We start from the raw sequence: 27,594 nt of genomic DNA, 5'->3' as shown, positions 1-27,594 counted from the left end.
TTGACTGTGTACATTTCCTGGTATACAGTATACTTCTTCTACCTGCAGATTTAGTTCTTTCATTTTAAGGAAAGAGATCTGTGTTCTATATCTAGTTATTTTCTCTGTCCTATTTATCTTCTTTTGTGTTTATTGTGAGTATCTTAAGCCTTTTTTTTTTAATATGCCATTAATTAGATTTAAAAAAGCCTTTAATTATGAAAAATTTCAAACATACAGAAAAGTAGGTAGAACAGTGTTATTGACTCCCATGTACCCATCACCCTACTCAGCTCACAGCCAGGCTTGTTTTGTCTATATCCCCCCACCCCTCCCACTCCCCTCCATCACTTTGACAAATACCAGACATTATTCATCCTTGAATATTTCAGTACTTACCTCTAAGAGATAAGAACTTTTTTTTAACTTAACCACTAATAATAAAGTTCATCTATTCTGTTTATAACCCATTTATTATATATATAATGACATCGCTTTGTTGTATTAGATCAGCAGTTGTTTTGTTTTGTTTTGTTTTTGCTCCAAAGACATATGATGGGTGACTGTAGTTGCTGGGCCTCAAAATTAGGAAGGCGAAACCAAGGGGACAAGCCAGGGAACTCTCTGGTGCAGATGGTGGCACATTGGATTGGGCAGTCAAAGAAGTTGCATAGACGGGAAGTGCCCACTGGTTCCTTGGTGTTCTCTGAATTTCTAGTGTTCACGTGAACTGTGGAGGGAATGGGAGGAGGACCCAGAATGTACAGTTTCTTTTCCAGCAGGAAGTGAAACTTAGGCCTTTTCTGACTTAATTATAACCGTGAAGAAGGAGCTGAGTGGTGTGAAGGCTGTTCTAGTTCTGTTTTTGGTGGTCATGTGGTTTATTCTAGAGCTTTTTAATCTGCAGGTCGAGAAATCAGTAGGTCATAAAATGAAATTAGTGGGCCCTAACTAGCATTTAAAAAGACATGGAAGGGGCACCTGGGTGGCTCAATTGGTTAAGCATCTACCTTCGGCCAGGTCATGGTCCTGGGGTCCTGGGATCGAGCCCTGCATCGGGCTCCCTGCTCAGCCTGCTTCTCCCTCTCCCACTCTCCCTGCTTGTGTTCCCTCTCTCTCATCAAATAAATAAATAAAATCTTTAAAAAAATAAAAAGACGTGGAAAATATGAGTTTATGGCATGTACTAAGGATACGCAGTTCATGAAACTCCTGGTGTGTATGTATGTGTATGTTGGCTTGTAAAAGTTTGGAAGCCACTAGTTTATTCTATTTGATTCCTATGACTTTCTATACTTTCTTGTCCTGAAAGTTATAGGATTGAAGAGCCCATGAGACAGATTTGATTTATGTGTTTAACGGAAATATATATAGTACAGTGTACTTGGAACTGTTCTGATTAGTTTACGAATATTAACTCATTAAATCTCTAAGAGGGTATCATTATTGTGAAACCTTTACACATGGAGACTTTTGGGCACAGAGCAGTTCAGTAATTTGCCCAGGATCACACAGCTAGTAAGTGGTGGAGCTGGTGTTTTGAGCCCAGCCAGACTGGTTTCCAAGCAGATTTTGCTCTGCTGCCTCTGCAGTTGAAAGCGTCTCTAGGTGGGGGCATGGACTTTTTCCTGCTATCGCCTTCAAGAAGAAATGAAAAAAGTTGTTTTCCTACTCTGCCCTCTGCACATATACTTAAACACTCAGAGCTAAGACAGCGCAAATGAGGACTTTTATTTGTTAAATTGAAGAAATTCAGGGATCCCTTTTATTAACCAATCAACATTGCCAACCTAGAACTGTAGGATTCCGGGGTGAGAGACAACCAGATGAGTCCCTAGCTCAGCCTAATACAGAGATGCAGGGGAGTGGTTAAGAGGACTGATTTTATAATTAAACACGTCTGGTTCAAATCCTGTCGTGATCTGTAACTATCTGGGTGACCTCAGGCAATCAGTTAATCTCTGAACCTCAGTGGTCCTTCATCTGTAAAGTGGGAGGAGTCAATGTCGACTTTTAATGGGAGAGTCATCAGGCACCAGGCGCACAGTAAGCCCTTACAAGCTCCATTTTATAGAGAGTGAAACAGAGTGACAGAGACAAAGCATCTTATCCAGGGACACACCACTAGCTCGTGGCAGTGCGCTGTTAACCACTCTGCTTTCCTGCAAGCTTACCCCACTGGGATGTTTTGAGGATGAAATGAGATCATGTACCTTTACACTTGAATGGTGACTTGACTTTCTATGAGCTTGTTTGGCTCATAGTAAGTACTTGATAAATGGTTTCTGTGATCTCTATTGAATGTATAGGACGTGCCTGTCTGTAACTTTTGTGGAGGCAGTTTACCTTTCAAGAGAAAATAAGCTGTAGTCAACTACATCAGTTCTTATAACCAACCAATCACTTCATGTATATGTTGAGTTCTTGAAAAATAACTGGTTAGCTATTCTTAAGGATCTGCTAAGCAGAGACTTCCACTGGAATAAGTTTCATCAAGGCAGAGACTGTCTACGCAGCATCTAGAACAGTGCCTGGTACATGGTAGTGTCTTAGTCTGGGTTTCTTAGAAAATAGAGCCAAAGGCACAGGCTTCCACTTTATTTGGGAGAGCCATCCCAGGGAAGCAGGAATGGGGAGAAAAGGGAAGTGAGAAATGGCAGGGAAAGAGAGCAGATATAAGGGACTGCTTGTAAACTGGCGACAGCTTCATGAGAGGCTGATGTCTCGTGGGACACCTTCAGAGAAACGAGGTGAAGCTGCTGCATCTCTGAGCAGTTCCCTGGGGAAAGGAGAGAGAGAAGATTCCATTTGCCCACTCCCATCTATTGGTTGAGGGTTGACTTCATGGAGTTTCACCTCTCCTATGCTTCTTGGTCGCATGGCCGGTGGCTGAGGAAGTCCGTCCAAACCTCAGGCCTCAGTGGCAACAAGGAGACCCTGGGGTGGGACTTGAGAGGCATGCTGCACGGGTGCGGGGCCAGACGCTGTCGGGCTTGAAGGCCAAGGTACAGTCATGGTAGCTGGAGCAGCACGAGTGGTTCCAGCAGTTGTGTTCATCTTGGGTGATGTATGAACTGGGTGTGGCGTAGTGGGACCTTGATAACGAGTGACTCCTAACTGCCAAAGTGAACAAACTCTGCCCTGCTCTCTTATTTAAGTGCTTTGCAGTTACTGACTCTTGTAGATCTCTCTTTCACTCTCAGTCTATTTTCCCCATCTCCTCTTCCTTTGCTTTCCACCTAAATGGGGGTCCCCAGGCCTAGGCTTACTCCTCGTTCATTCTGCATGCTTTCTATGGGCAACTGTGTTCACTTTTCTAGTTAACTTCATACTTCTGTCTACCCGCTGATGGCTCCTAAATGTCTGTTTCCAGACTTGACCTCTCCTGGGAGCTCCAGACTGAAAAATAAAACTTCCTTTTCCAACAGGAGGTTCCACAGGTACTTCAAAGGCCAAGTGAATGTCTGGGTCCTTTGTAATCATCTTTGTTCTTCTTTCCAGCAACAAATAGGTACTTGGTCCATGCTTGTTGAACTACACCTGGAATAACGTGCCGATACAGCATGCCAAGCTGGATCCTGCACAGAATGAAATAAACCTTCCAGAGCCAGCTCTCTAGGAATTTAGGATCTGGATTTTCATATTCACCTGGTTTGTTTTCGGTTCGACCGACTGTGCTGGAGCCTTGAACAGCATACAGTTGACCGTTGTCCATTACTATAGTGGACATGTTTAAATTGACATTTGTTCTTTTGAGGTGTTGATTGGTAGGAGATTGCTTGGGTTTTGACTCTGCCTGTGCTGTCCTTTTGCTTTTTAAGACCCTTACCTTGCTTTATTCACAGTTTACGGAGCCTTTTTGAACTGTGTTTGTATCTGATATGCATCTTGCTTTTCTACTCCCCTCCCTGCCCTCCCCCCCTGCACCTGATACACTTCTGACTAAGACGTGCTACTCAAAGCCCCCTGAGCCGGATCTGCCCAATTCTGCCTCCTCACCTTTGCTGTAGTAGCCACAGCCCTCCTTCCTCTGGTACCTTTATATCTCTGTAAATCCTCCCCAGCTCAAGGCCCCAAGACTAACCCAGGTCCACACCGGTTTATGCTGATCTCCTCCTCTCTGAGCATCTCAAACATTATTTTGGTGCTTAGCACGCACGAGCTTATACTGTTGGATACTTTTGCATTTAGTCCCCTCCCTTTTTTCCCCAATTGGATTGTAAACTCCTTGAGAGTAAGACAGTACGTTATATTTTCTTGTGTGGTCCAGTGATTCATTACTCAGACTTTTGCACAGAGACAGTGCAAGATAAATATTTGCTGGATTTGTGGGTTGATTACTGTGGTCCTTGGGAACCGACTTCCAGTTTGCCTCCAGCAACGAATCAGGGCCATCAGGTGACATTTCCCAGAGGAGCTGTTGGTCATCTCATTGCAAATCTTTAGTTTGTAATACACGTTAATTCTAGACTTTGGACTTGAGGAATTTTGTTTCTTAAACATCTCAGGCAAGGCCTAGGAGCTAAAATTACTCCTTTGGCATTTGATGTGGCAGCTTGTTCATTTGGGAACCTTTTGTCTTTGACTTTCTATTGAGTCACTTGAAAGACCCCAGGCGGCTTGCCAGAGCAGTCGTGATGATTCAAGTTCATTGAGACATTCTCCTTTACACCCTCCTCCCCATAGGCTTTACGAGGTTGCTTTCTGTGTTCACTTGGGGGCTTGAAAGTTAATGGATGACTGAGTGTCCTTTGGAAACTCCTAGGACCCTTTTTTCTCCTCTTCCTTCCCTGGTTTCTCTTGGTCTCCAGAACTGTATGCATTGTTTTTAGGTAGTGTGAAGTTAATGCACGGGGAGGAGCGGTCCTTTCTTTCGTAACTTTGGGATAATCTACTGCTCAGGGCAGACAGTTACGAAGATGGCCAAACTTAAAAGTACGACAGAAAGAACCACAGTCAAAAGGAAAGCCAGGGAGACCAGAACTTCACTCCTGCCTTCCTCCTGCCAAGGTCACTGTCTTGTCTTTAAACCCGAAGATCTCTCTGACGTGTCCTCTTTGCTCACCACTGCCTAGGGAGGGAGAGTTTAGAATCACTAGCTTCAGGACCACTGGCTCTAAAGTGTGTATTATTACTAATGGTTAGAATTGGTATGGGCGGGGATTTTCCACTCATGGAATTCTCCTGCTCAAGGTGACTTCTGTACCATTCGGCCTGGATTGCTCATTAATGCTCACTCCATCTCTTAATTTAGAAGGCCTAGGAATCTATCCAGCAGACCTCCTCTGATCTTCCTTCAGCTCTGTTTTCATCATGACACACACTTTTACCAGCTCCGTTTCTGGCTGCCTGAAATCCAGACTCCTCTGTTAGCTTTTGGAGCTGCTCCTCCCTATGCACCCTTATCTCTGACCAGGCCTCAAGGTGCCCTTTGTTCTAGCTCATCCATCCTCCTCACTCTCTCACAGAGAGGCCATGTTCGAACATTCCCATTTCTTGGCTTACATTTTATCTGCCTCTGGAGTATGGTCTCCTCACCCTTCCATTTACTGAAATCCTACCCATCCTGGGAATACTAGTTCAGTCTTCTATATCCTCCCTTCTTCTCTCCCTCTTTCTCTCCCCTCCTTTCTTCCCTCCACAGATTTGAAGGCCTGCCAGATATTGTTCTGGGTCCCGGGAGTGTGTTGGTGAACTGAAGAGACAAATTCTTCCTCTCAAGGAGTTTAGTTTTCATTAAGAAGCCTTGCTTTAGTCATGTTAGTCCTCACTACACTTTCAGAGTCCTCAGAACTTTTGCTAGTAGTATTTATTCTTAAATTCAAGTGTACAGTATGCAATACATACCATGTAATGTGCAATAACATAAAAATTTATGTAATACAGATACCTAGCACAAATATCTATTAAATAAATATCTAGCATAATTTATGTAATATAATATCTAGCATATTTTATGTAGTATATTAATACATAATTTTCGAGAAATGTGTATTTTGATCCTATATTCACAGTTAGATTGTAAGTTCCTTGAGTGTAGGGATCTTCATGCTTCTGAGCACTTTAGAATCCTTCACTTTATTCATGAGGACTCCTTCGTTTCTAAGGAACCAAAAATCCATTGCAAACTGTTTTAAGCAAAAAAGTGAATGAGTTGGCTTATGAGACCAAAAGGGCCAGGGAGAGGGCTGGCATCTGGCCATGCCTTGATTCAAGGGCTCGAGTTTCCTTTTCCCATCTCTCAGCTCTGTTTTCTCCGGGTCAGCTCCATTCTCAAACAGGCTTTCCAGTCATGGTGGCAAGATGGCGGCAGCAGTCTCAGATTCTCATTGTCTTCAGGTCTTGGCCTGCAGGTAATGTCCACCATCTTTGGAGAGGGCAGAGGTGGAATCAGCTTTACCAAAAGCACATGGGCTAAGAGTCAGGGAGGATATAGATGCAGAGAAGGAGAAACGATAAGTATCTATCACATCTACATACTCTGGAAGCTTAGTAGCTATTGTTGGTTTGTTGTTTGGATTGACTCATGTCTAGGTCTATGTTGTATTTAATGGGGTAAAGTAACGATGAAAAAGGCCATCGGTCAGTCTTAAGGAAGAATATTTGCTGTTTTCTACTTTACCAAAAGTAGCTTGACGATGACCTTTTCTTGGAACAGTGACTTCTCAGACGTAAGTGATAGTATCAGTCATTGAAAGAAGGGGTATAGCAGATGGATTGAAGCTGATGTGTCTCCTTTTCCTCTCCTCTCGTATCACTATATGCATACCTCGTTTATTTCTACTATTATTTCACCTTGTTTGCTATAGGTTTTTTTCACTGGTTTCTTCCCTACTGCTGAGCTAATTTTGAGGGAGGACTGCTGTCTTTCTATTCTCGGAGCACCTGCCAGGTGCACAAATAAGTTTTTCTGATAAGAGTAAGTAAGAAAGGACATTGGCTTGGGAACCCAGTGACCTGGGTTTCAGTCCTACATCCGCAGCCAGATAGCTATGTGATCTCTGGCAATTCCTTTCCCTTCTCTGGGCTTTGGTTCTGTCATCTGTCCAACAAGGATTTTTAAGGGCCCTCCCATTACTGAATTTGTAGAAAAGCAAACCAGTAGGGTGAAGAGCAGGACTTGGCAGGGCATCCCAGCATTCTGTTTCCCGGGGAGCAGTTTTGATAGGGGCTGATTACCCTTGAGATAAGAGGTCTTGGTAAGAGATACGGAGTACCAAGCCTGATGAAAGCTTCAATTGTCTTCTTATATAACACTTGCTGGAAAGGTACTAGGAATTAATATTCCTGAGGTGGCTGAGGTGACATCATGTGTTTGTGAAAGGACTTAAAAGCAGGTGAAGCAAATTTTGTGGAAAAAGACTGGCAGTCAGTCCCAGTTCCAATGGGGAACATGGGCTGATCTCATGCCCTGTGTTCTGAACAGAACCTGTGGGAGTCGCAGCTCCTATCCCTTAGGTGCCAGATCATCAAAGAGAAGGGAAGGGTGTGCCTGTGTTACTCTCCTGTAAGATTACATTTTTCTGAGGCCTGCCCTCCCACCCTCATTTTCTCCTCAGAAATGGGGGACTCATAGGTGGGGGCCTTAATGAGAAAATTCCTGAAGAAGGAATTTTGAAAGAAGGGAAAAAAGGGACTAATATCTCTGGATTGAAAGCAACAGACTGAACAAAATCCTCCTATACTCTGCTGACTTGTGCATTCCCTGGGTGTTCTCTGAAGTGAGGACAGTTTTCAGAAGACTGTGTTGCCTGTGTCGGCAGATGTTATATAATTTAGAGTCTACATGATTGTAAGTGTGGCAGGGCCCCGTTTTTGTTAAATGATCAGTATCCTATTAGGGCTAGTTTTTCTTCTAATTTCATCCTTCTTGTGACCCTTCACCCTCTTCCCAAAATGGAAATGAGCCTTCTTCTAACTGCCAGGACAGGTGTGGTTAGGATCTCAGCTGTGGCCAAGCCTGGACAAGGCGTCAGCACTTCCCAAGGGAAGCTTTGATGGATATGTCTGCCGATCCTATATTTGAACTCATGCATACAAGCGTTCCTTGCTCGTTTTGATCTGACACCCTTCGGAAATGATGGAACGATGATCTGCCAGTGGAGTTCAATGTCATGGCCAAGCTTGCCATCCAGAGGGGCAGCTTCTGGTACATGCTTTAAGAATGTTGAATGCAGAACTGAGATTCAGCCCATGCCAATGGAGAAATGGAAACCAAGAATTCCTTCCTCTTTTGGGTGCCAGTTTGTTGGGCCATTTTCCCCTTAGCTGGCTGGATGGTGCTCAAAAGAACATGATTTTTGGTGGTGGTAAATTTTTTAAATGAGATGTAATTCACATACCACAAAATTCACCCTTTTAAAAGTACACAAATTCAGTGGGGTTGTTTTTCAGTATGTGCACAAGGTTGTGCAACTATCACCACTATCTAATTCCACAGCAGTGGGATTAAATTTTGACTTGAATCTTTGAATGAAGTATCAACCAAAGGTCAATTCTGATTTTCAGAAAACTAGTTCTAAAACTTTGGTTCTTTTTGCAAAGGAAGCTACAGAAATGTCATTAAAAAAAAAAAAGTAGTAGAAAAAAGAGCCAGAGGATGTTGAATTTTTCTTAGGCTTGTTATTTGGTTTCTTTTGTCTGCCACTGATGATTTTTTAGTCATTGGTCTTTGGGTTGGGACTTATTCCCGTGGCTATGTTATAATAAAGAGTATTCAAAGCAAGAGCAATAAGACTGCCTTTGCTTTCTTTTCCTGTCTCTTTTTTGTCAAGCCAGGCTTATTAGGGCAGGGCCTGGACCTGTTTTGTTCATCCCCACCATCACCTAGCTCAGGCTCTGCCATACAGTAGGAGCTCAGTAAAGATTTGGTGAATTAATGGGCTGTGGTAGGTGCCCAGGGGAGGTCATTTTGGCATATATCACTCAAAGCTCATGGTGACCTTTGTACTTTGGCTTTGTGGATGGCCATGGCATTCATTTGCACCCCTGAGGTACAGCCGCTTCTAGAAAATGAGAGCTTGACTTCTTCCTGTGTAGTTCTAGGGACCGAACCTATAAGGACTCCATCATCTCCAGTTCCCAGGGATGCTCATCCAGCTGCAAACTGGATCTCTAAAGCCTTCTTAAGTTGATAGGGTGAAGCACAGCGTGGGTGGGGTGAGTGTGTGTCTTTGGGTGTACACCCGTGTGCATGTGCATACTCGCCTAAGCACACGATGGAATTGTGAGGAATTCCTTCATGTTTTTATAAATTGCCCCTTTCTTCTTTCTGCCCCTATGGTTTATTGGTAGGCCAGGGTGCAGAAGGGCCTCCAGCCTGGGCACATGGCCCACGAGAGCTGGAGTTCAGTGGCCTATTGTTTCCTGCCCCTTATGTGCATGGACAGAGGACTGGGGCTGGCACAGCTGCCTTCTTGGGGACCATTGTTTGTCTTTGCAGCAGCAACAGCAAAAGTCTGAAGCAGCACATTTTGTGCTGGACAGAACAGCCATTCTGTCTTGGAGCTGCAAGCCTAGAGATGGGGGCGGTTGGAGTCTCCCTTACATGTCTGCGTGGATGCCCTGAGGATAGGAGCCAGGGAGGCTTCTCCTTCTAGGCAGGTTGCCAGGGGGGAGAGATGCTCATTGGAGGGGATGACAAATCAACCACAGTAGCAGGTGGTATCTATTAGCAGAGACTCTTCTTTTCCTAGATCAGGTAGGGGTATCATTGCTTTTTCACTTTCTCTGCCCTCTGGGCATACTGGCAGACCTCAGGGTGTGCTCCTGGGACAAGAAAAAACACTTCCTCCAAAGCTGCCCTGTAGAGTAGAGTAGATTGAGGAAGCAGGGAGGGGACCCAGCCCAGTTGTGAGCTAGTTGAAACATGGGCTAGTTATCGAGTCAGCAGGCTAGTCCAAACTTGATTCTGAATCACTTCTCAGCTAGAAGGTGGAGAAGGGGATGTTCCATGGGTGGGAGCCATAGAAACTGTAATTTACCCAGAAATACTTTCAGAGACTCCAGACTTGTGTTCTGTTTCTCTTGTTTCCCTGGCCGACAGTCAGCCTCTTTGGCAAGTTAGACAAACCTTCATCTAGCTTCAGCCTCACTTGCACCTAGTTCTATGACCCTTTGGTAAATGACTTAACAGGTCTTATTTCATTTTTCTTACCTGTGCCATCAGGATAATTGGGGATAGCTGATGGGCTAATTGTGGAGATGAGATGAGATGATGCATATAAAGCCCCATGAAGGGTGTTCAGTAACCCTTTCCCTCAGGTTCCTCAGGGGTTGCCTGAGAGTGGGGTGCACTTTGTATTACCCACTTGAGGCACCTGGGAAAGTCAGGGTGCGGGTCTGTGTTGGCTTTAAGTTCCTGACTAAGTGGAAGGGGTAAATGGGGGTAAATGTGGGTACATATATGCTTGGGGGCTTCTTAGATTAGTTCACATATTTCAGAGGCCACCTAGGAAGTGCTAATTCCTTGGCCAGGGTAACCCTGGAGTGGCCTACGTCTGATCACGGGAGTTTGCCTAGACCCCTCTTTTTTTGGTGGAGGGTGGGCATAATGTATTCTACCGTGTTCCCTTCTGCTCTCCTGGTTAGTGAGATTATTGAGGCAAAGTCTTATGTGAGTTATAGGTGATTCCGAGTGGGCGGACAGCCCCATTACCCACCCACATCCTCTTGCAAATCTGGAACTGACTGGAGAGCCTTTTTGCCCTAAGATGCCCTGATTCTTCCTTAATGGGCAAGTTGTAAGTAATATCAATGAGCATTGTGAATGCGCTCACCACCCACAGTCCGCCCACCCAGTGGCTACTACTGCCCACTTCTACTTCTATCTACCAATAGGTGGAAGGGGGTTAGATGCCTCTAGGAACAGTCTTGACAAGGGCTGTTGCCTTTAAGAGGCCCAGAAATCTCTGGCAAGAGCTAGATGCCTGGCATTGCCCTCAGCACATCTTCCCCCAACACCCTTGTAATCAGACTCCCAAAAAACACAGAACAAGGGAACTTTGATGAGTGATGAGTAGGCGGCTTTTCTGCTCAGCCTTCTGTCTGCTTGAAACAATCCTCCGGGGCCCAGTTTCAGTTCAGGTGAGGTTACTGTAGGCCTGCCTGGCATTGATGGTTGGCAAGGGGGAGGCATGGGGACGAAGAGGGTGAGAACTGTACTTACAGATCCCTCGAGATCACCCATAAAGGACCAGATACTTGTGCTACATTCTGATATGGGTGAAAACAAAGGCAAAAATAAAGATAAGGGTAGATTATGGATGCCTGGCTACTTCAAGGCAAAGCTAAATGCACCATTTGCCCATCGTCATTGCTTCATAAGAGTGGTTGGCAAAACTTTCAACATCATAGCTCTGATCCTGGATTTGCCCCTGACTTATCGACAGCTCAGATGAAAAGTCTAGATTTCCCTACCACCCCCTGCCCCCATGCATTACGTAGCATAGACAGAGAGCAGCATCGTTATGACTCTACGATTTGGGAATGAATTTGGAGCACACATAAGCAAAGGCATAATAACATAGGTGCTCTTTCCCCCAGGTTTGGAAATGATTCAGCAGATTCTTGGTTCCAGTTTCTTAGTAGGCCCAAAAGAGTTGGTGGAATTTTTGGAGATGCCTCATATCATATGGCCATTTTAAGCTTGAACCTTTTTTTTTTTTTTTTTAATTAAAGGCTTTAAGTTCCTGACTAAGTGGAAGGGGTAAATGTGGGTACGTATGTTTTTGTTTTGTTCTGTTTTGTTTTTAGGGACCCCCCCCCCCATCTGACGGTCTGACTTTGTTTCTTTTGCAGAAATCCGTGCCCAGCTCACAGAGCAGATGAAATGCTTGGACCAGCAGTGTGAGCTCCGGGTGCAGCTGCTGCAGGACCTGCAGGACTTCTTCCGGAAGAAGGCGGAGATCGAGATGGACTACTCCCGCAACCTGGAGAAGCTGGCCGAGCGCTTCCTGGCCAAGACGCGCAGCACCAAGGACCAGCAGTTCAAGTAGGGACCCTGTGGCTGTTTCTCGCAGGGACCTTGGGAATGGGGCCGGGGAGGGGGGTGAGGCGGGGTGTGCCACCTAGATCCATGCGCATTCATGAAAAGTGCCCCAGGGACTTCAAATTGGCTGAGGGTTGAGAGCCCTCAAGGACTTCTCCTTTTCCAGATGGGTCCTGTATGCAGGTCAGGATCCTGGAATGGTCCGAAGGGATGGTGGACCGTGCTAATAATAACAACAAACACTTTCAGAGCACTTCCTGTGTGCTAAATGAACATGGTTCTAAGGGTTTTACATATATGAGAACTCCAGAGTCTGTGTTCTTAACCAATTGACCAAACTGTCTTTAACTGGAAGAAATGAATGATGCTGTCACCGTACATCCGACTCACTGCTCACACGGTCTGTTCCTTGTATAGCATTTTATGCAAGTGGCCCTTTCACTCTGTCCTCACTGCCATTGCCCTAGTTTAGATCATCATCCTTGTCTGAATGATCACATTACTCACTGTATCATCCACAGCAGAGGTTCTCAACTCTGGCTTCACATTAGAATTCTCTGGAGAACTTTTTAAAAATGCTGAAATCTGGGCCCCATTCCAGAGCAATTAAGTCAGAATCTCTGGGAGTGGGGCCTGGGTAACAGTACCGTGTAAAAGCTTTCCAGATGATTCTAACGAACAACCAGTGTTGGGGTCCAGAAATGGCTTCTCCCCGTTCCAGTCTGCCCAGTCCACTCTTACCAGGTTTAGCCTTCCTGGAACACATTGGAGATCAGGTGAGTTCTCTGTGCAGTGGCTTCCCACTGTCTATGTTCTTGATGCTCAAAGTGTGGTCTCCCAATATTGGCACCACCTAGGATGTTGAAAATGCAGAATCTCCGGTCTCATCCCCAGATCCACCCTGACAAGAGACTCAGGTGATTGGTATGCACTTTAAAGTTTGAGAAGTTCTGCTCTATTCACAAAGATATACGTGCCTTGGCTTGTTCTTCAAGCCCCTGTACATCTGGCCCTGACTAGTTTTCTAACCTTATTTCCTGTTTTTTGGTGTTTTTTTTTCCCCCTCTACTGTACCTTAGCCAAATAGATTAACTCCAATGGGCCTTTGCCCATCCTGTTATTTGAACTTAGGTTCCCGTTCTTCACGTCTCTGCATGTCAAAGACATACCTATGTTTTGAGACCCATCTCAGATGCATCATGTTCCAGGAAAATTTCTTGATTCTCCCAGAGGAAAGAATGTTCTCCCTTTTCTGAATTCTTACAGTATTTTATTTGTTCTTTTATTAGGGCATTCAATACTGTCTGCCTTTCATTTTCTTCCCTTAGTGGACAGTGTAAGCTTTTCTGATTGATTTTTCAGCCTCCCACAGTGCCTAGTATAATATGTGGCATATAATAGATGCTCACTAAACATTATTGGATGAGTAAATGAATGAATGAATTAGGAACTAATGCCAAGTATATCTTGTTTTCCCCCATTTTCTATTTTTGTTTATCACTCTAATAATTTGGGACACAAATTATCCTTTACAAACCAGCTTTGAGCAGTGAATATGGAGGCTAAGTTTGAGGAGAACAGATGACACTCTCAGTATAAGCCAGAATGAGAATTTCCTCCAGATGTTTTGTCCTCAGAGCTCCTTATCTTTCCATCTTTCCCAAGTCCTGTTCTCTTTATAATAAGCAATCCTGAGAGAATAAAATGTTATTTTAGTGTATGATAAATGAAGATTTGGGAGAGAAATCATTTGCTTTAGAAAAATGACTCAAAGTTGGATTTATTCTGTTGGTAAGCTGCTCCTAAGTTTAAAATAGCATTTGATTTTTAGTACTATCATATTTTCAGCTTAAAGACATATTTACTATAAATTAAAGTACAGATGTGCTCATCTCTAAGTCAGCTGAATTGCTCTGATGAAGATCACATACAAGGAATAGGGTGTTTTGGAAGAATTGATTTCCCTTCTCAAAAAGCTGGTACCTGGCTTCATCTCCCAAACAACCAGTGAGTATTTATTAAGAGCCATCTGTGTACTCTGTATTGTACAGGCACTGGAAGATACAAGAGAAGTTAATCGTGTGTCTCTACAGGGGGCCATATCTGGCTGGGGAGAAAAGATTTTTAATACCAGAAGCAACTAGAGAGCAAAGCAATAATAATCTCATTAAGAAATCATTGGTTTTGTGTAGAATATAGATGTGATGGGAGATCAGAGATAAATCATCAGAGATAGATAAAGGATCTGGAACAGTCAGAGTTTTTATGAAGCAAGTGGGACTTTAAAGGTAGGCGAGGCTTTAGAGGTAGGTTTGTGTAGCAGAGGATGGCGTGTGCCTGCAAGAGGAAGCAGGAGTGTTGGCTGCTGAGGGGGTACAGGGACGAGGGAGGGATCCAGCTTCATTAAAAGGACATTTCTTTTCCATTCCTTCAACAAATGTCCAGTGCACATTCCTTGAACTCCTTCAGGCCAGACATGGTGCCTTGGGATATAGCCATGATCAAGCGCTGCCTTTAGCGCAGGGCACTTACACAGGATGAGGAAACGGACGTTAAACAAATCACACAATTAGATGAGTTGAGCTAAGTGTTGCGGAACAGAAGTACAAGGAGCTCTAAGGGCTTCTAAGAGGGGGACTTCTCCACTCCTTTTGCTGTCACTTGATAGCTAGTTTGCTTTAATAGCTTCCTGTCTGATCTTATCCTGAGTGACAGTCGGCTTACCCACCAAACCCCTTTTAAGTACCTAGTGGGTGCTGTGCTCTGTGCTGATTCCTCTGGAGGCTAAGGTACACTCCGGAATCCTGGCTAACAGGGAAGAGAGACGTGGGAACAATGTAACATGAAACGGGCTTCAGTGGAGGTCTGAGCAAAATATCATGAGAATACAGATCGTTTCAAAAGCAGTGGAAAATAAGGTTAGATAAGGGGAGTAGACCCAAATAATGGCTCTTGGGCAGTCAGGCAGAGGAGTACAGGTTTGATGTGATAGCATGGTAGTGAGCCCTCTGGGTTCTTGTGTGGGGAGACCAGAAGGTACAGTTTCTGTTCATATAGGAGAAGAGGAAACATTGGGGGGGGTGCTATTCGCAGCCTTGCCATATTGTCTATGAAAGACCATGTCCACCCATCCACACAAAGTGCTACAGTGCATAGAGAATAGACATCTCTTTAGGTTGCAGACTGGGTGGGGCTTCACAAAGGTGAAGTTCAGTGGTTGGGAAATGGGATAATACAAGTGCAAGTGCTAGGTACTGGTCCTATGAGCTGAATTCAACTGAGACAACGCAGAAGTTATAGAAGGAAGATAGAAAGATGGAGGAAGGAAGCATATTAGGTAGAAGGAACAGTTGAAAAAAACAAGGCTGGTGGGTAACTCATCTGTTTTGCTGCAGAACAGGAATAATAAATGCAATCGTGAAATAAGCCCGGAAAAGTTGGTAGGGGCCTGATCATAGTGGTCTGGGAGTGCCAGGCGACAGGGTTTATTCTGTAAGTGTGGGGAGCCATTGATAGTTTTTGAGCAAGGAACCTAATTATGGCCGTGCTTTGGGAAGGTAACTATGGCAACACTGCAGAAGATCAATTGGAGGAGAGAGACGGGGAAGCCAGAGGCCTGTTAAGAAGGTATGGCAGTGAGCCTAAGGTTAACATGGGCCTGACCCGAAGTCGTGCCCTCAGAAATAGAAACGTGAGGGCAAGAAGCACTCCGAGTGAGAGAAAGCTGGGACAGAAGAAGGGCTGTGGGTTTCCTGGGTCTCTGGAGTGGCAGTTCTACTGTATTTTCATTTCGCCGGTGGAGTGTAGCCTCGATTTTGCTGACTCTCGGGCTGATCCCTAGAATAGTTCATTCTCTGCCCAGAGCGTCTCAGCGGGCACTCGTCACCTCCCCCAGAGCTGTAGCAGCTGTTGGCCCAGCAATGCCATGGGTTTGTCTCCCTGCACTGCCAGGAGAGCAGCTGCCGAGGCAGCCCTGGACAGACGCGCCAAGGGCCGTGGAAACTCTTCAAGTCGGGCTGGGGTAGGGTGGCCAGGGCCGAAGTCTGTCTACATGGACTCACCCCGCCCTTTTCCAGGCCAGTTTCTCAGCCTGGCTCGATTTCAGCCTCTCACACTCGGGTCAGTTGGGTATTCGGTTACAGTTTTAAGTGCCTGCATTTAGGGACAAACATTGCTGAGCTGCTTTTTTCTTCTTCCTTTGGACAACTTCTTACCTGGAAGCCATTAGCCTGTCACTCTTGGGCTTTGCTTCCTCTTCTGCTTTGCTCTTGCTCACCTTTTGTCCTCTCCCGCACTGTGCTCTGTGCAAACACCCTCATTAAAGCCCTCACAGCTCTGACTCCTAGCAGAGTCTGACCCTGCGGTCCCATCACACTCCTTCTCTTCCCCTTCCCCCACAGAAAGAGCGAGAGATGCTGCAGGTAGAACTACATAGCGTTGATTTGATTCTACCGCTTTGTTTAAGGTAGGGAACATGGCTTCCGCCATCCCTTTGAATTGTGGGTGAACCCTGCTCATGTCTGAAATTCTATCCGCCTGGTTTGATTAAGAGCAGAGATAAAATACTATGTGAGGGTAGGAAGTCTTCCTAGGGAAGGTGTTCTTGCATTTTCTTTGGCTCCTTGAAGAGTATAAATGTATTCCTATTTGTTGCTGAGCTTTTGATTGTCTCTTTTAAGTGGAATCTGTGTTAATATTGCCCAGCAGGACTCTAATTGATAATGCGTTGGCTGTGTTTTTTTTTTTTTTTCTTACATAGACTTGCTGTAAATTACCTTTCAGTCATAGCTCACTTGGTTTTGATCTCCTACTTTTAAAAATAGCTCAGTTCTTTCTTTTATTTTTTTTTTCCTGTCGAATCTTTAGAGGAATACTCCTACATTGCTGCTATCCTGCTGTGTTCTTTCCAGAGACCTTATGCTCCTTTAAAACCCACAGCCAACATCTTTTCTTTCTTCCAGCTTTTCCTTTTCCTCAACAACAAATATTTGTTGAATATTTTTAAGGTATTGTTCTAGACTCTTTGAGGAGGGAGATCCAAAGAAGTAGAAGTAGTGGTTCTTTCCCAGATGAATTTATAGTCCGGTCAGGGATAAATTGTCCCCGAATACAATAACACATCTTCAGTATAAGGCAACATGTGGTAAGGACCAAGTATGTGCTACAGAAGGGATGCGGCACAGTTGCTATGGTCAGGAAACTTCCAGAAAGGAAATGGCATTTGAACCAGACATTGAAGAGAATGGACAGGATTTTGATGGAGAGGGAAAGAGGGAGGGAGAGGATGTTGTAGGCAGGGAGGGGCACAGCGGGAGGAAAGTACAAAGTGCTTTTCGGGGTGCAGCAAGTAGACTGGTTAACAATTGTGTACAGAGGAATTGGACAATGGTAGATAGGACCACATAGTAGAGGGCCTTGACCTTCGATGAAGATTTGGCGCTATGCAATAGACACTGGAAACCACTGAAGGTTTGAACAGCTAGTGTCCAAGCTGAGGTATGAGCTCTTCTTACAGAAGCTTAACCTTAACCTTCATGGTGGTGAATTGCTAAAGGACTGGAAACTTGAGACAGTGAAACCGGGAATAAGGATCTAAATTAGGGTGGGATGGTAGGAATGAAAAGAACAGAAATTGATCCTTCGGACCATTTAGCAAGTATGTATTGTGCTCCTCCTGTGTGACAGACACACGCCAGGCAAGACGGATACTGCCCCCCTACACTCCGGGAGCCTATGGTCTAGAGACAGATGGAAAACACCTGGTGCAGGAAGAAGCTACAGGAATTGCTGACACATGGGATTCAGGTTTCAAGTGAGCTTGGAGGCACAAAAGAAAGAGGGTTGTGAAGTTTCTTTTGGACTTGGGTGACTGGTAGATTAATGGTGCCTTTAATAGAAATACCAAAGTTAGGAAGAGTTGTTTTTGAAGGGCTACAATGTGAGAAATTTGGTTTTCGGATGTTCAGTTTAAGATAGTGGAGGGATATTGAAGCCGAAACTTGCGGGAATTGACAGAAAATGAATGGCTGCGTTCAGGGCTAAAGGTCTGGGCTGTGTTCAAGGCTGAAGTCTGGGTTGTGTGGGTGGATGTTTGGGCATGTTCTTAGAGGTGATGCTCGAGGCTGTGGTAGTGTCTGATGTCCAACATTAAGGGTTTAGGAGGAAAAGGGGGGAAACATCCTTTGTATTGTCTGTGGTACTCAGATTGCAGGGAATGAAAAATGACTTAAAAGATGCATTTATTTGTGCATTCATTCAGTACACATTTTGAGGACAAGGCATTGAGCTAGGTTGGGGATAGGAGCAAGACAATATCCTATTCTCACTAACGTGAAATTAGCAGGACATTAAAGAGATACACTTGGAAAGTAAGCCCACTTATTTGGCTGATGATGAGTTGTGCAACCATGGGAAGGGAGGTGAGGGAGCAGGACCCAGGTATCTCAGGAATCTGGTAGACATTCAACCTGTAATATGCCTTTCAGTGGGAGGTTAGGTACACAATTAATTAGAGAGAAATTCTTGTAGAGTCCATGTTCTTGGCCTTGGGCCCAGTATTTGTGCACAGCCTCTGCAGTTACGTCACCTACCGTCGACGGATTTTTCCTCTGGAGTTAACTTCAGAGTTGTTCATCAGCCTCACAGGATAGCATTGGGTTGAAAAGCAGAGTCACTTGGCCATGGAGATTGTTATAGCTGTGATTGCAAATCAGAAGAGGGTGGCGGACCAGAAAGTTACTCCTCGAGTACTGGCTGACTTTGAGGAGGGAGGGAAGAGGAAGCATGAAGCTTCCAGAAGAGACAACCCCTCACTTCCTGGGACCCGGACATATTTGGGAGCTGTTTGTTCCCTCGAGGAAGATTTTGCCCAGATGTAGCATCTGGTATTGAGCAAGGGTTGGCTTCCCTTTGCCATGGCTCAAGCTGCCTTTATTTAGAAACTAATACAAGGTCTCCTGGTGAATGTCTTGCTGGCCTAGTCCATACAGAATTTAGGTGGTGGTTGGATCCTTTTTGGAAGACTTGGGAAGTCTCCTCACACATGGACAAAGCAGGATAGAAGAGACACAAGAAGGCAATTTGGGGGGGCAGGGTGGAGGTCAGCAAGACAGGGTGTTGGACAGCCTTTGGAACAAAGAAAGAATTCATTTGAAAGCTCTTTGGGAGGCGTTATGACTTAGTAGTAAAAGCTAAGAGCTTTATTATTTTTTATTTATTTATTTTTAAAGTTGAGAGCTTTAATCCAGACACATTTGGGTCTGAATCCTGTCTCTTCCACTTATAGCCCTGTGACCTTGAGCAAGTCACTTAACCCCTTTTAGCTTCAGTTCACTCATCTATGAAATGTAGAGAGTAATATTCACCTTGAAGAGTTAAGGATTAGATATAATATATGTGAAGCATTAGCCTAGTGCCTATAACTTACTAGATGCTCAAAAAAAATGGTAACTCGTGTAATTATCATGACCACAGAAGGAGGATAACATGGCGGTCAGGATCCCCGGTTCTGGAACCACATTTCCTGGGTTTGCAATCCTGGATTTCCCACTTACCAGCTGGATGATTGTAGATGAAGGTTCTTGGTTGCTTCAGTTTCCTTGCCTGTAAATTCAGGGTAATAACAGTGCCTGCCTCATGGAGTTGTTCTGAGTAAGGGAATTAATGTGGAGCCCTTAGGACAGCACTTAGCACATGTAACTAGCAATGGCTGCTCTTGTCCTCAGGAGATGGGACTGAACATAGTTATCCCAGGTAAAACCTTGGTGGATGAGATTCACTGTGTAGTCCCTGTGCAAAGTGAAGCATTCTTAAGCCTGGCCCCGGGTAGTATCCTGTCCGTCTCCCTTTTCCTCAGAGACCCCTGTGTGTGGGTCCTTGAGAATGACAGAACTCATCATCTTCCCTCCTGATTTTTATGATATGGCTGCATTGGGCAGGAACTATGCAGTTAGGTGACTCTACATAATTATACGTCCAGTTCCTATAAAAACTCAGCAATTGCACGTTTTGTGTTATCAGCTGTCATGTTCACAAGGTGTCATGAGCTACGGTGAACCAGGTAGTTAACCCTGGCATGTTCCTTTTAGATCCAGGCTCATAATCATCAAGAGGAGGAAATTTATCTCCCCTCTGATGTCTAATTGGCAAATCGTTGGGTTTCCATAAAGGTATGTGCTGAGGTCCCGATTGCAAGCCAGGTGGATGAAAGCGTGCCAGTCCTGTCAGCTCGTGCAGTGGCTGCCCTCCGTACCAGCCGACCAGTGCAGTACAAGCCTCAGTCATGAGCATAACAGATTGTGGTTTACTGGGTTGTCTCATGAGGCCAAACAGAAGCTCCTACACTTCTGCATACATGGCTTTGTATCATCCTTTCAGGGCAGGGAATGATAGAGGGCAGTTGGGAGCAAAACATGCTTTAATGAGCAGTTGGGAGGATGCTGGAGACTCCTGAGGGCTTCCTGTGTCTCCCAGGCTCTGCCATTGGAATGCTAGTGGGACACACCTCAGGCTTTCAGCTTGCTGGAGCCAGACACTGCTGATCATGTCCCTTAACGACAGTGCTGGGGTGCAGGGAACTTTCAGTATTTGTTTTCTTGGCTCTCGTAAGTCCCATAATAATTCCGTGGTAGACATAGGAAGCAATGTGTGTCTGGTTCGAAGGATCTTTAATTTTCAGGAATTCACAGCCAATTAAATGAATTGACTTTGATCCCGGTCCCCTTTTAAAGGCAAAAGGCATGTCATCTTTATTGGGAACTGATTGCGTTAAGTGGGAGGGTTTACACGATAAGGAGAAAAGACAGACTCTGCCGTAAGGACTTTTCATAATTGAAATGGGGAACATCAGACAGGCTGACAGAGAATAATAAGAACACATATGCGCATGGGCACATGAATCTAAAAATAGGACCCCATCTATGGCAGGTTCTAATAGTCCCCGGAAAGGGAGGGAAGGTGGATTACTCGGGAAGGACTCGTGCTTGGCTTAGGCAGGGAAAGGTAAAAGATGGCAGTTATGTTCTCAATTAGATTTGGTCCCAAGTTAATTGAAGTAAAGACTTTAATATCTAATTCCTTCACTGTGCTGAAGTATCATGCTGGGAAGAGACACAGAGTCATATGGGAAGAGCTCAGTGTTAATGAAGGATTTAGGGAGAATGAGAAAAAAGGAGGGTTTGGATTTTTCAGAGTTGAAAAAGGATCATCCTCTCTGCTACCTCCTGTCCTTTTACATCGCCACCAATCACTGGATCATTGCCCCCTCGGGTTTTCGACTCAGGGAAGATCAATGAGCACAGCTCTGCTTCTTAACATATTTTGGGTACAGCTGGTTAAAGAACCAGGATTAGAAAATGAATCAAACAAAGTAGGATTATCTTCAATGGTAGGATGCTGAGCTGTTTTCTACTTAAGCGGTCAAGACAGGGCATCCTTGCATGAAGTTCAGACATCCCTCCCTAGCAGCCTCTGTGTTGAAGGGGAGGTTGTGGAACAAGTCTGGCAGCTCACAGCCTGCACCCTTGTAAACAACAGATGTTCAGAACTACTGTGTTCTGGGGGTAGGGGTGGGGGTTTCTGTTGGTGCTTGAAATTCTTTGAATTTATAGGCAGCATCTCGAGGATTTAGCAAAAGGAGGAAGTCGGATGGATTTGATTCTATGGCATACAGGTGGAAATGATGCCCGAGACAGTTCCTTTGCAAGACAGAGCCCACGCTCCTTAGTGGACTCTGACAGAGAACCAGGGAAGCCAGGCCGGCAGGCCTAGTAAAGAAGGATTCAGCTTCCTAGGTGTATTGACTTTCTGCCCTCCTCCTGGCCCCTCTTCTTATACATGGGCTCGATTGGTCCGCCACCTCCTTGCTTCTGTTTTGTCTGGTCGTGGGTGGAAACGTGTGCCCTTCCCAGCCACAGAGTCCCACGTACACAAGCACACCGACATTCAGGTGGGCGTGCCACAGAGACTTTTCCATTAGCACCTCCTGAAGCTGTTCGGGTTCTTATAACGTATGGATTACATGGTATTGTTAGGGGCTTTGTCTTGGCCGCTAACCTTATTCATGTACATTTTCAGTGTTGGGTTTGCCAGGTCCCTGTTACGTTATTCACTGGAAGTAAATGAAGATAACGTTCCTTGTAGAGAGTTCAGTTAGGCCTCTTTTCTCCCCACCCCACTCCCAGCCCTGAAACACACATACTGAGTTTCTGGCTAGATGATAAGTGCTTAGAACACCTACTTTACAGCCTAGTTCAGGGAAACCACATGGAAAAAAGATACATAATACATCATTTCTTTCTTTCTTTCTTTCTTTCTTTCTTTCTTTCTTTCTTTCTTTCTTTCTTTCTTTCTTTCTTCTTCTTTTCTTTCTTTCTTTCTTTCTTTCTTTCTTTCTTTCTTTCTTTCTTTCTTTCTTTCTTTCTTTCTTTTTCTTTCTTTTTCTTTCTTTCCTTCCTTCCTTCCTTCCTTCCTTTTTTCCTTCCTTCTTTCCTTCTTTCTTTCCTTCCTTCTTTCCTTCTTTCTTTTCTTTCCTTCTTTCTTTCCTTCCTTCTTTCTTTCTTTCTTTCAAGTAAGCTCTACTTGGGGGGCTTGAACTCACGACCCCAGGATCAAAAGTTGCACCCTCCGCTGGCTGAGCCAGCCAGGTACCCCTATAATACATCTTTAGTAGGCTTTCTTGTTTCCAAATTAGAGAAGGCTTTAGAAAAGTTCCCACCTTTAATCAAATGAAAAAAGCAATTTATCAGGTCTGGGCCAGTTTTCAAGCCACTCTAGTCAGAAATATTGGCTTGAAAATCTTTGATAAGCTCACTTATTATTTTGGGGGCTTAAGAACATCCTTGTGCTTTTCTTTCTTCTGGAAAACAAGTGCACTCCTGGCCCTTTTGTTCATTAACATAGAAAGTTTTGGTGAACATCAGTCCTGTTAAGTGAGGTTCACCTGTACATTTCAGCAATTTATACGTTTATTCAGCACTTAGCCTACACCAAGGGCTATGCTAGGAATTAAATACACACAGAAGAATAAGCCACTGTTCTCATGGAGGTTCTCATTTAATGTGAAATATTTTAAGGTTGTGCATGTGCGTGTGTGTGTGTGTTTGCATGTTTGTGCACATGTGTGTTCTGAGAAGGTGAAGAGTTCAAGGTCGAGGAGCCAGAATTGTTGAGTGATCCTTTAAGTCACCCGTATTATATGTGATTTGGTCATAAACACTTGGCTTCATCTTCATAATCAGTAATGACTGACGGGTTGTGGCAGGTGCCGGGTCACAGAGGGGTGTAGAACCCAGCTTCTGCCCTCAGGAGGCTCATTGTGTCATGTGGAAGACAGGAGGTTTATATGAAAAAAAGATTAACACAAAGTAGCATATATTTAGTGCCAAAGGAGAGATGGGAGAAAGGATTTCTTTTCACTTTTCTCCAGAATGGGATCTTTAAACATTGTTTTTGGTATCATTTTAGACTTACAGAAAACTTGCAAGAATGGTCGGAGAATTTCTGTCATTTATCCAGTTTGTCTGAAAGTGTTAACATATTACTACATTTGCTTTCTACTTCTTTTTCTCTCCATACCCAACTCATGCATATTTTTTTTCCGAAACACTTGAGCATAATTTGCAGACATGATGCCCGTCTACCTCCACATACTCCAATGTGTATTCACTTAAAATAAGGTTGTTCTATGACATAATGACCAGTACAGTGATCAAAATCAGGGTATAAGTATTGACAGAATAATAGTATATAATCCACAGACATTTAGATTTATCATTTGTTCCCCAAATTTTCTTTTTGGCCAAAGAAAGGCCAGCATTATGCATTTCATTCAGTTGCCTTGTCTCTTTAGTTTCCTTTGATGTGGAATGGTTTCCAGGTCTTTCATTGTAGTCCATGTGGGGAGCATTCAGCTCAGTTATTTTGTAGAATGTCTCCTAATTTGGTGTCTCTGATAATGTCCAGTATTTCTTTATGATTACATTTAGGTCATGTGCTTTGGACAGGAATACCATAGGACTGATGTTATAGTCTCAGCGCATTATATCAGGAGTCACTGGCTGATGATTTCCCACTGTTGGTGATGTTAACTTTGATCATTTGCTTAGGGTGGTGTCTGCCAGATTTCTCTACCATAAAGTTATTCTAGGTTATGCTTTGTAATTAATGGATGATTTTGGAGAGATGCTTTGAGACCATGTAAATATCATATTGTTCTTCAAAACTTCCACCTATCAGTTGTAACGTGGTGATTATTCTTGCTTGAATCAGTTATTATGATGATGGTTACCAAATGGTAATTTTCCTAGTTTCCATCATTTTTTTCTACATTTATCTGTCGGGATTCTGCTGTAAGGAAGAACTTCTCCATCTCCCCCAGATATTTGTCTAGTTATTTGTGTATATCAATTTGGACTCATGGATTCTGCTTTTATTCAACAGGTTATAACCCCCCCCCCTTTTTTAAAGGAGTTTATTTATTTGAGAGAGTGAGTTAGAGAGCAGGAGCAGGGGCTGGGGAGGGGAGGCAGAGGCAGACTCCCCGCTGAGCAGGGAGCCCGGCACTGGGCTCCATCCAGGGACTCCAGGATCATGACCTGAGCCGAAGGCAAATGCTTATCCGACTGAGCCACCCAGGTGCCCCTAATAGGTTATAATCCTTCCGTCTTTATTTATTTTGATGTTCATTCCAGGCTTGGCTAGTGGAGTCCCTTCAAGCTGATTCCTGTGTCCTTTTGACATGTCCCCACCATTCAACTTTCTGGCACAAAAAGTTGTTCTAGCCTCATCTTGTACTTTCCTTGCTTCACTTTAGAAGCCCTTTCTTCCAAGAGCCCTGGATCCTGTTAATGGTGAATGGTATTTAGAAACCACGGATACTAGGTGTGCTCTTTGTTACTAGACTACCACTGTTTATAGTCCCTCTCAGCAGGCAGAGGCAGTAAACAGGTGTGTGTGCACGCATGCGTATACCCACATACTTCTCTATCTGTCTCTCTATAGGCTTATCTCTAGTAAAGCCTACAAGGCACATCAATATCTTCAATTCCAATCCATCACCACATGTTTTATTCTATTTTCTCCCTTTTTCACATCTATAACCCTGTTCTCTGAACAGTGAGAAATCTGGCACCTATTATCTGTCATATATGTATTTAATTGCTCAGTCCTAGGATATACACAAGATAGTTTCAGAACTGCTAACCCATGCCTCTGAAGAAGATGACTACTAACTAGACTTTAATACAGGTTTAGAAAGTATTGTCTCTTTGCTTGTTTCCAGCCTTAAGGTCCAAAACACAGGGTTCAGAAAGTTGGCTGTCAGTTCCTTCTCTTCCAGCCTCCAGACCTTCAGTGTGGTTATATTACTGGTTTGAAATACCATTTGGGTTATTTATTTCTGTTTGTATTGTATTTTTTCCCTGTCAGAATGAGGTCTTGATGGACATTTCTCACCACCAAATCTTTTCTCTTGAGTAGAGATTGAGCAGCCTCGGGAGAAGTGAGGGACCTGCTCATCCATAGATGTACTTAGGGCATTATCAGAAGTCAGTGCTGGGGCCATAAGCCAGACACAGGATGGACACTGCGGACCATCCTCAGGCCATTTCCCCCTCATTGCTGGGCCCACCGTGACTGTGGGAAAGCCACCGGATGGGTTATGACCCTCGCCACTTTCTCTCTCGTTCTCCCTGCTGTTCTCCATGAGCACCTCTCTTGCATTTAGGGAATCAAGAGTCCCCCTCTCATCTCAGTTCTAGGCTGATTACCAGCAACTCATGTAATATGCTTGATGTTGTACCTTGGACGATCTGGATCTGGTCCCTCGGAGGTGAAGCTGCAGGATACTGCTCACTGATACCCAGACTTACAGAATTTTCGGCCCTGTTGCTGGCCTGTTTGCTGGCTCCCTGTTCTGATGCCCCCACTGTTTCTTCTCGGCTTTCTGTGCTCAGATGCTCTGGCCTCTCTAAAAGTTCTTTTGCACCAGTGTTGACCTGGCCAGTGTCTCTTCTCTGCCTGGGGATGGCTTCCAGATTCCCCTTCCTTTGCCCCATGTAACTCTTCCTCCATCTCCCACACACTTCTTCTATTTCTCTCTTTTCTCCAGACACATATAACATGGTCAGTGCTGCTGAATCCAGCTGTTCTGAATCTTGCCTTCAGCTTAAGTTCAAAAACAGATGGACCCAAAGCATCCTAGATGCTGTGCCAGTTTCCACCACATGAAAACAAGTTACTGAAAAGCATCAGGAAATTTTAGAATAGTTCTGAGGTTTGATTCTCTGTTTTCTTAATAGTCCTCCCTGCCTGACTTCTCCATCTCTCCTGACCCCTCCCACGTTATATGTGCCTTATTGGACAGGGGCTGGTTTCTAAAACCTTTGCCCCCAATTTCACCCTTTCTTTGTGCAGGTGGGTTTCGCCATTGGGAGCAGACCACGTTGAGGATCAAGCTGGGTTGTTGCTCTTTTTCTCATTGTCTGTGCCTTTTTTGAATCTCCTGTCAAGCGCTGAGGAATTTGTGTCCTTTTGGCCATAGAGAGAAGATGAAGCTGGGGTTTCTGTGTTTATAAATATGTGTGCATTTACTGGTCAAAGAAGTCACCAACTTGGGAATAAAGTTTGTGTTCCTCTGCTGACATTATCAGTAGGGGTGCAGAAAGGCGCCAGTCCCGCAGCCTACCCTTGCACTGCTATAGACAGGGAGCATGTTCCTTGGGGAACACTGATGTTGTGCCCACAGTACTGCTCTCCTCATTCTTCTCATTTGCTAACAGCTTTCTCCCAACGTTCTGAGGAACACGTTGAACTTCACCATTTCTAGTCGCCCTGAATCTGAGAGAAAGAGAATCAACATGGTGGGCCACTTATCTTACAGGTGCGTTAGGCAGATACTAGTAGTCATTTACAGAGCTTCAGGAGAAAGTTGTTGGCGCAGTCCAGTAATTGTCAGGTGCCCACTCTGACCAGAGTACTAAGCTGCTGTCAGGAGTATCCTCAAGAGAAGTCCTCAGGGCTTGAGCTTCTCAAAGTTCAGGGACCCATGACTCATATGTTACTGTGTGTATGTACATAACACTTCCCTCCCTCCCTCCCTTCTTCCCTCCTTTCTTTGGCGAATACTTGGAGGAGAATTCTTAGTTTCTCAAAAAGGATCTGGGGTATGTAATCACCCCCAAAAAAGATCTTATAAAAATATTTTGTAGTACAAGCTGGAATACACACATGTATAGACATTTCACGGTGTATTTTTAAATAACTGAGAACAGCATTTTTGTAAAACAATCCCTATAGGTCTTTGCTCTTTGTGTTGTACTCTGATATTTTCTACTTTGTTCTGTGTTACTATGTCCCACTGTTTTTGCTTTCATTTTTTGTGAAATGCTGGGTGGTAACCTGCTAAATTGGTTTATTAACCCCACTAATAGGTTGTACCCGGTTTAAAAAAACATTGCTTTAAGAGCATTGGTTCTTAAAATTTTGGTGTGCATGATATTACCTGGGATGTGTATTTAAAATACAGATTCCTGGGGCACCTGGCTGGCTCAGTCAGAGGAGCGTGCAGTTCTTGATCTTAGGGTTGTGAGTTCCAGCCCTACGTTGGTGTAGAGATTACTTACATAAAT

The 27,594-nt window shown here is 44.3% G+C and overlaps 1 protein-coding gene across 3 annotated transcripts in view; it reads left to right on the top strand.

Moving 5' to 3' along the window:
• The window catches only part of SRGAP2 (SLIT-ROBO Rho GTPase activating protein 2), a 226,544-nt gene that overhangs the window by 73,972 nt on the left and 124,978 nt on the right, over positions 1 to 27,594 (top strand). For all 3 annotated transcript variants that reach the window (XM_028120152.2, XM_028120147.2, XM_028120146.2), the window contains exon 3: positions 11,779 to 11,971. In XM_028120152.2, coding sequence (XP_027975953.1) covers positions 11,779 to 11,971 — 193 coding nt within the window. The remainder of the gene's footprint in view (positions 1 to 11,778; positions 11,972 to 27,594) is intronic.

This window comes from Eumetopias jubatus, unplaced genomic scaffold (genome assembly GCF_037043125.1).
Source record: "Eumetopias jubatus isolate StellerSeaLion01/CBP00866 unplaced genomic scaffold, mEumJub1_p1.0 scaffold_12, whole genome shotgun sequence".
Lineage (NCBI taxonomy): Eukaryota > Metazoa > Chordata > Mammalia > Carnivora > Otariidae > Eumetopias > Eumetopias jubatus.
The sequence above is the reverse complement of the archived record's forward strand: the minus strand, read 5'-3'. Positions and strand labels throughout refer to the sequence as shown.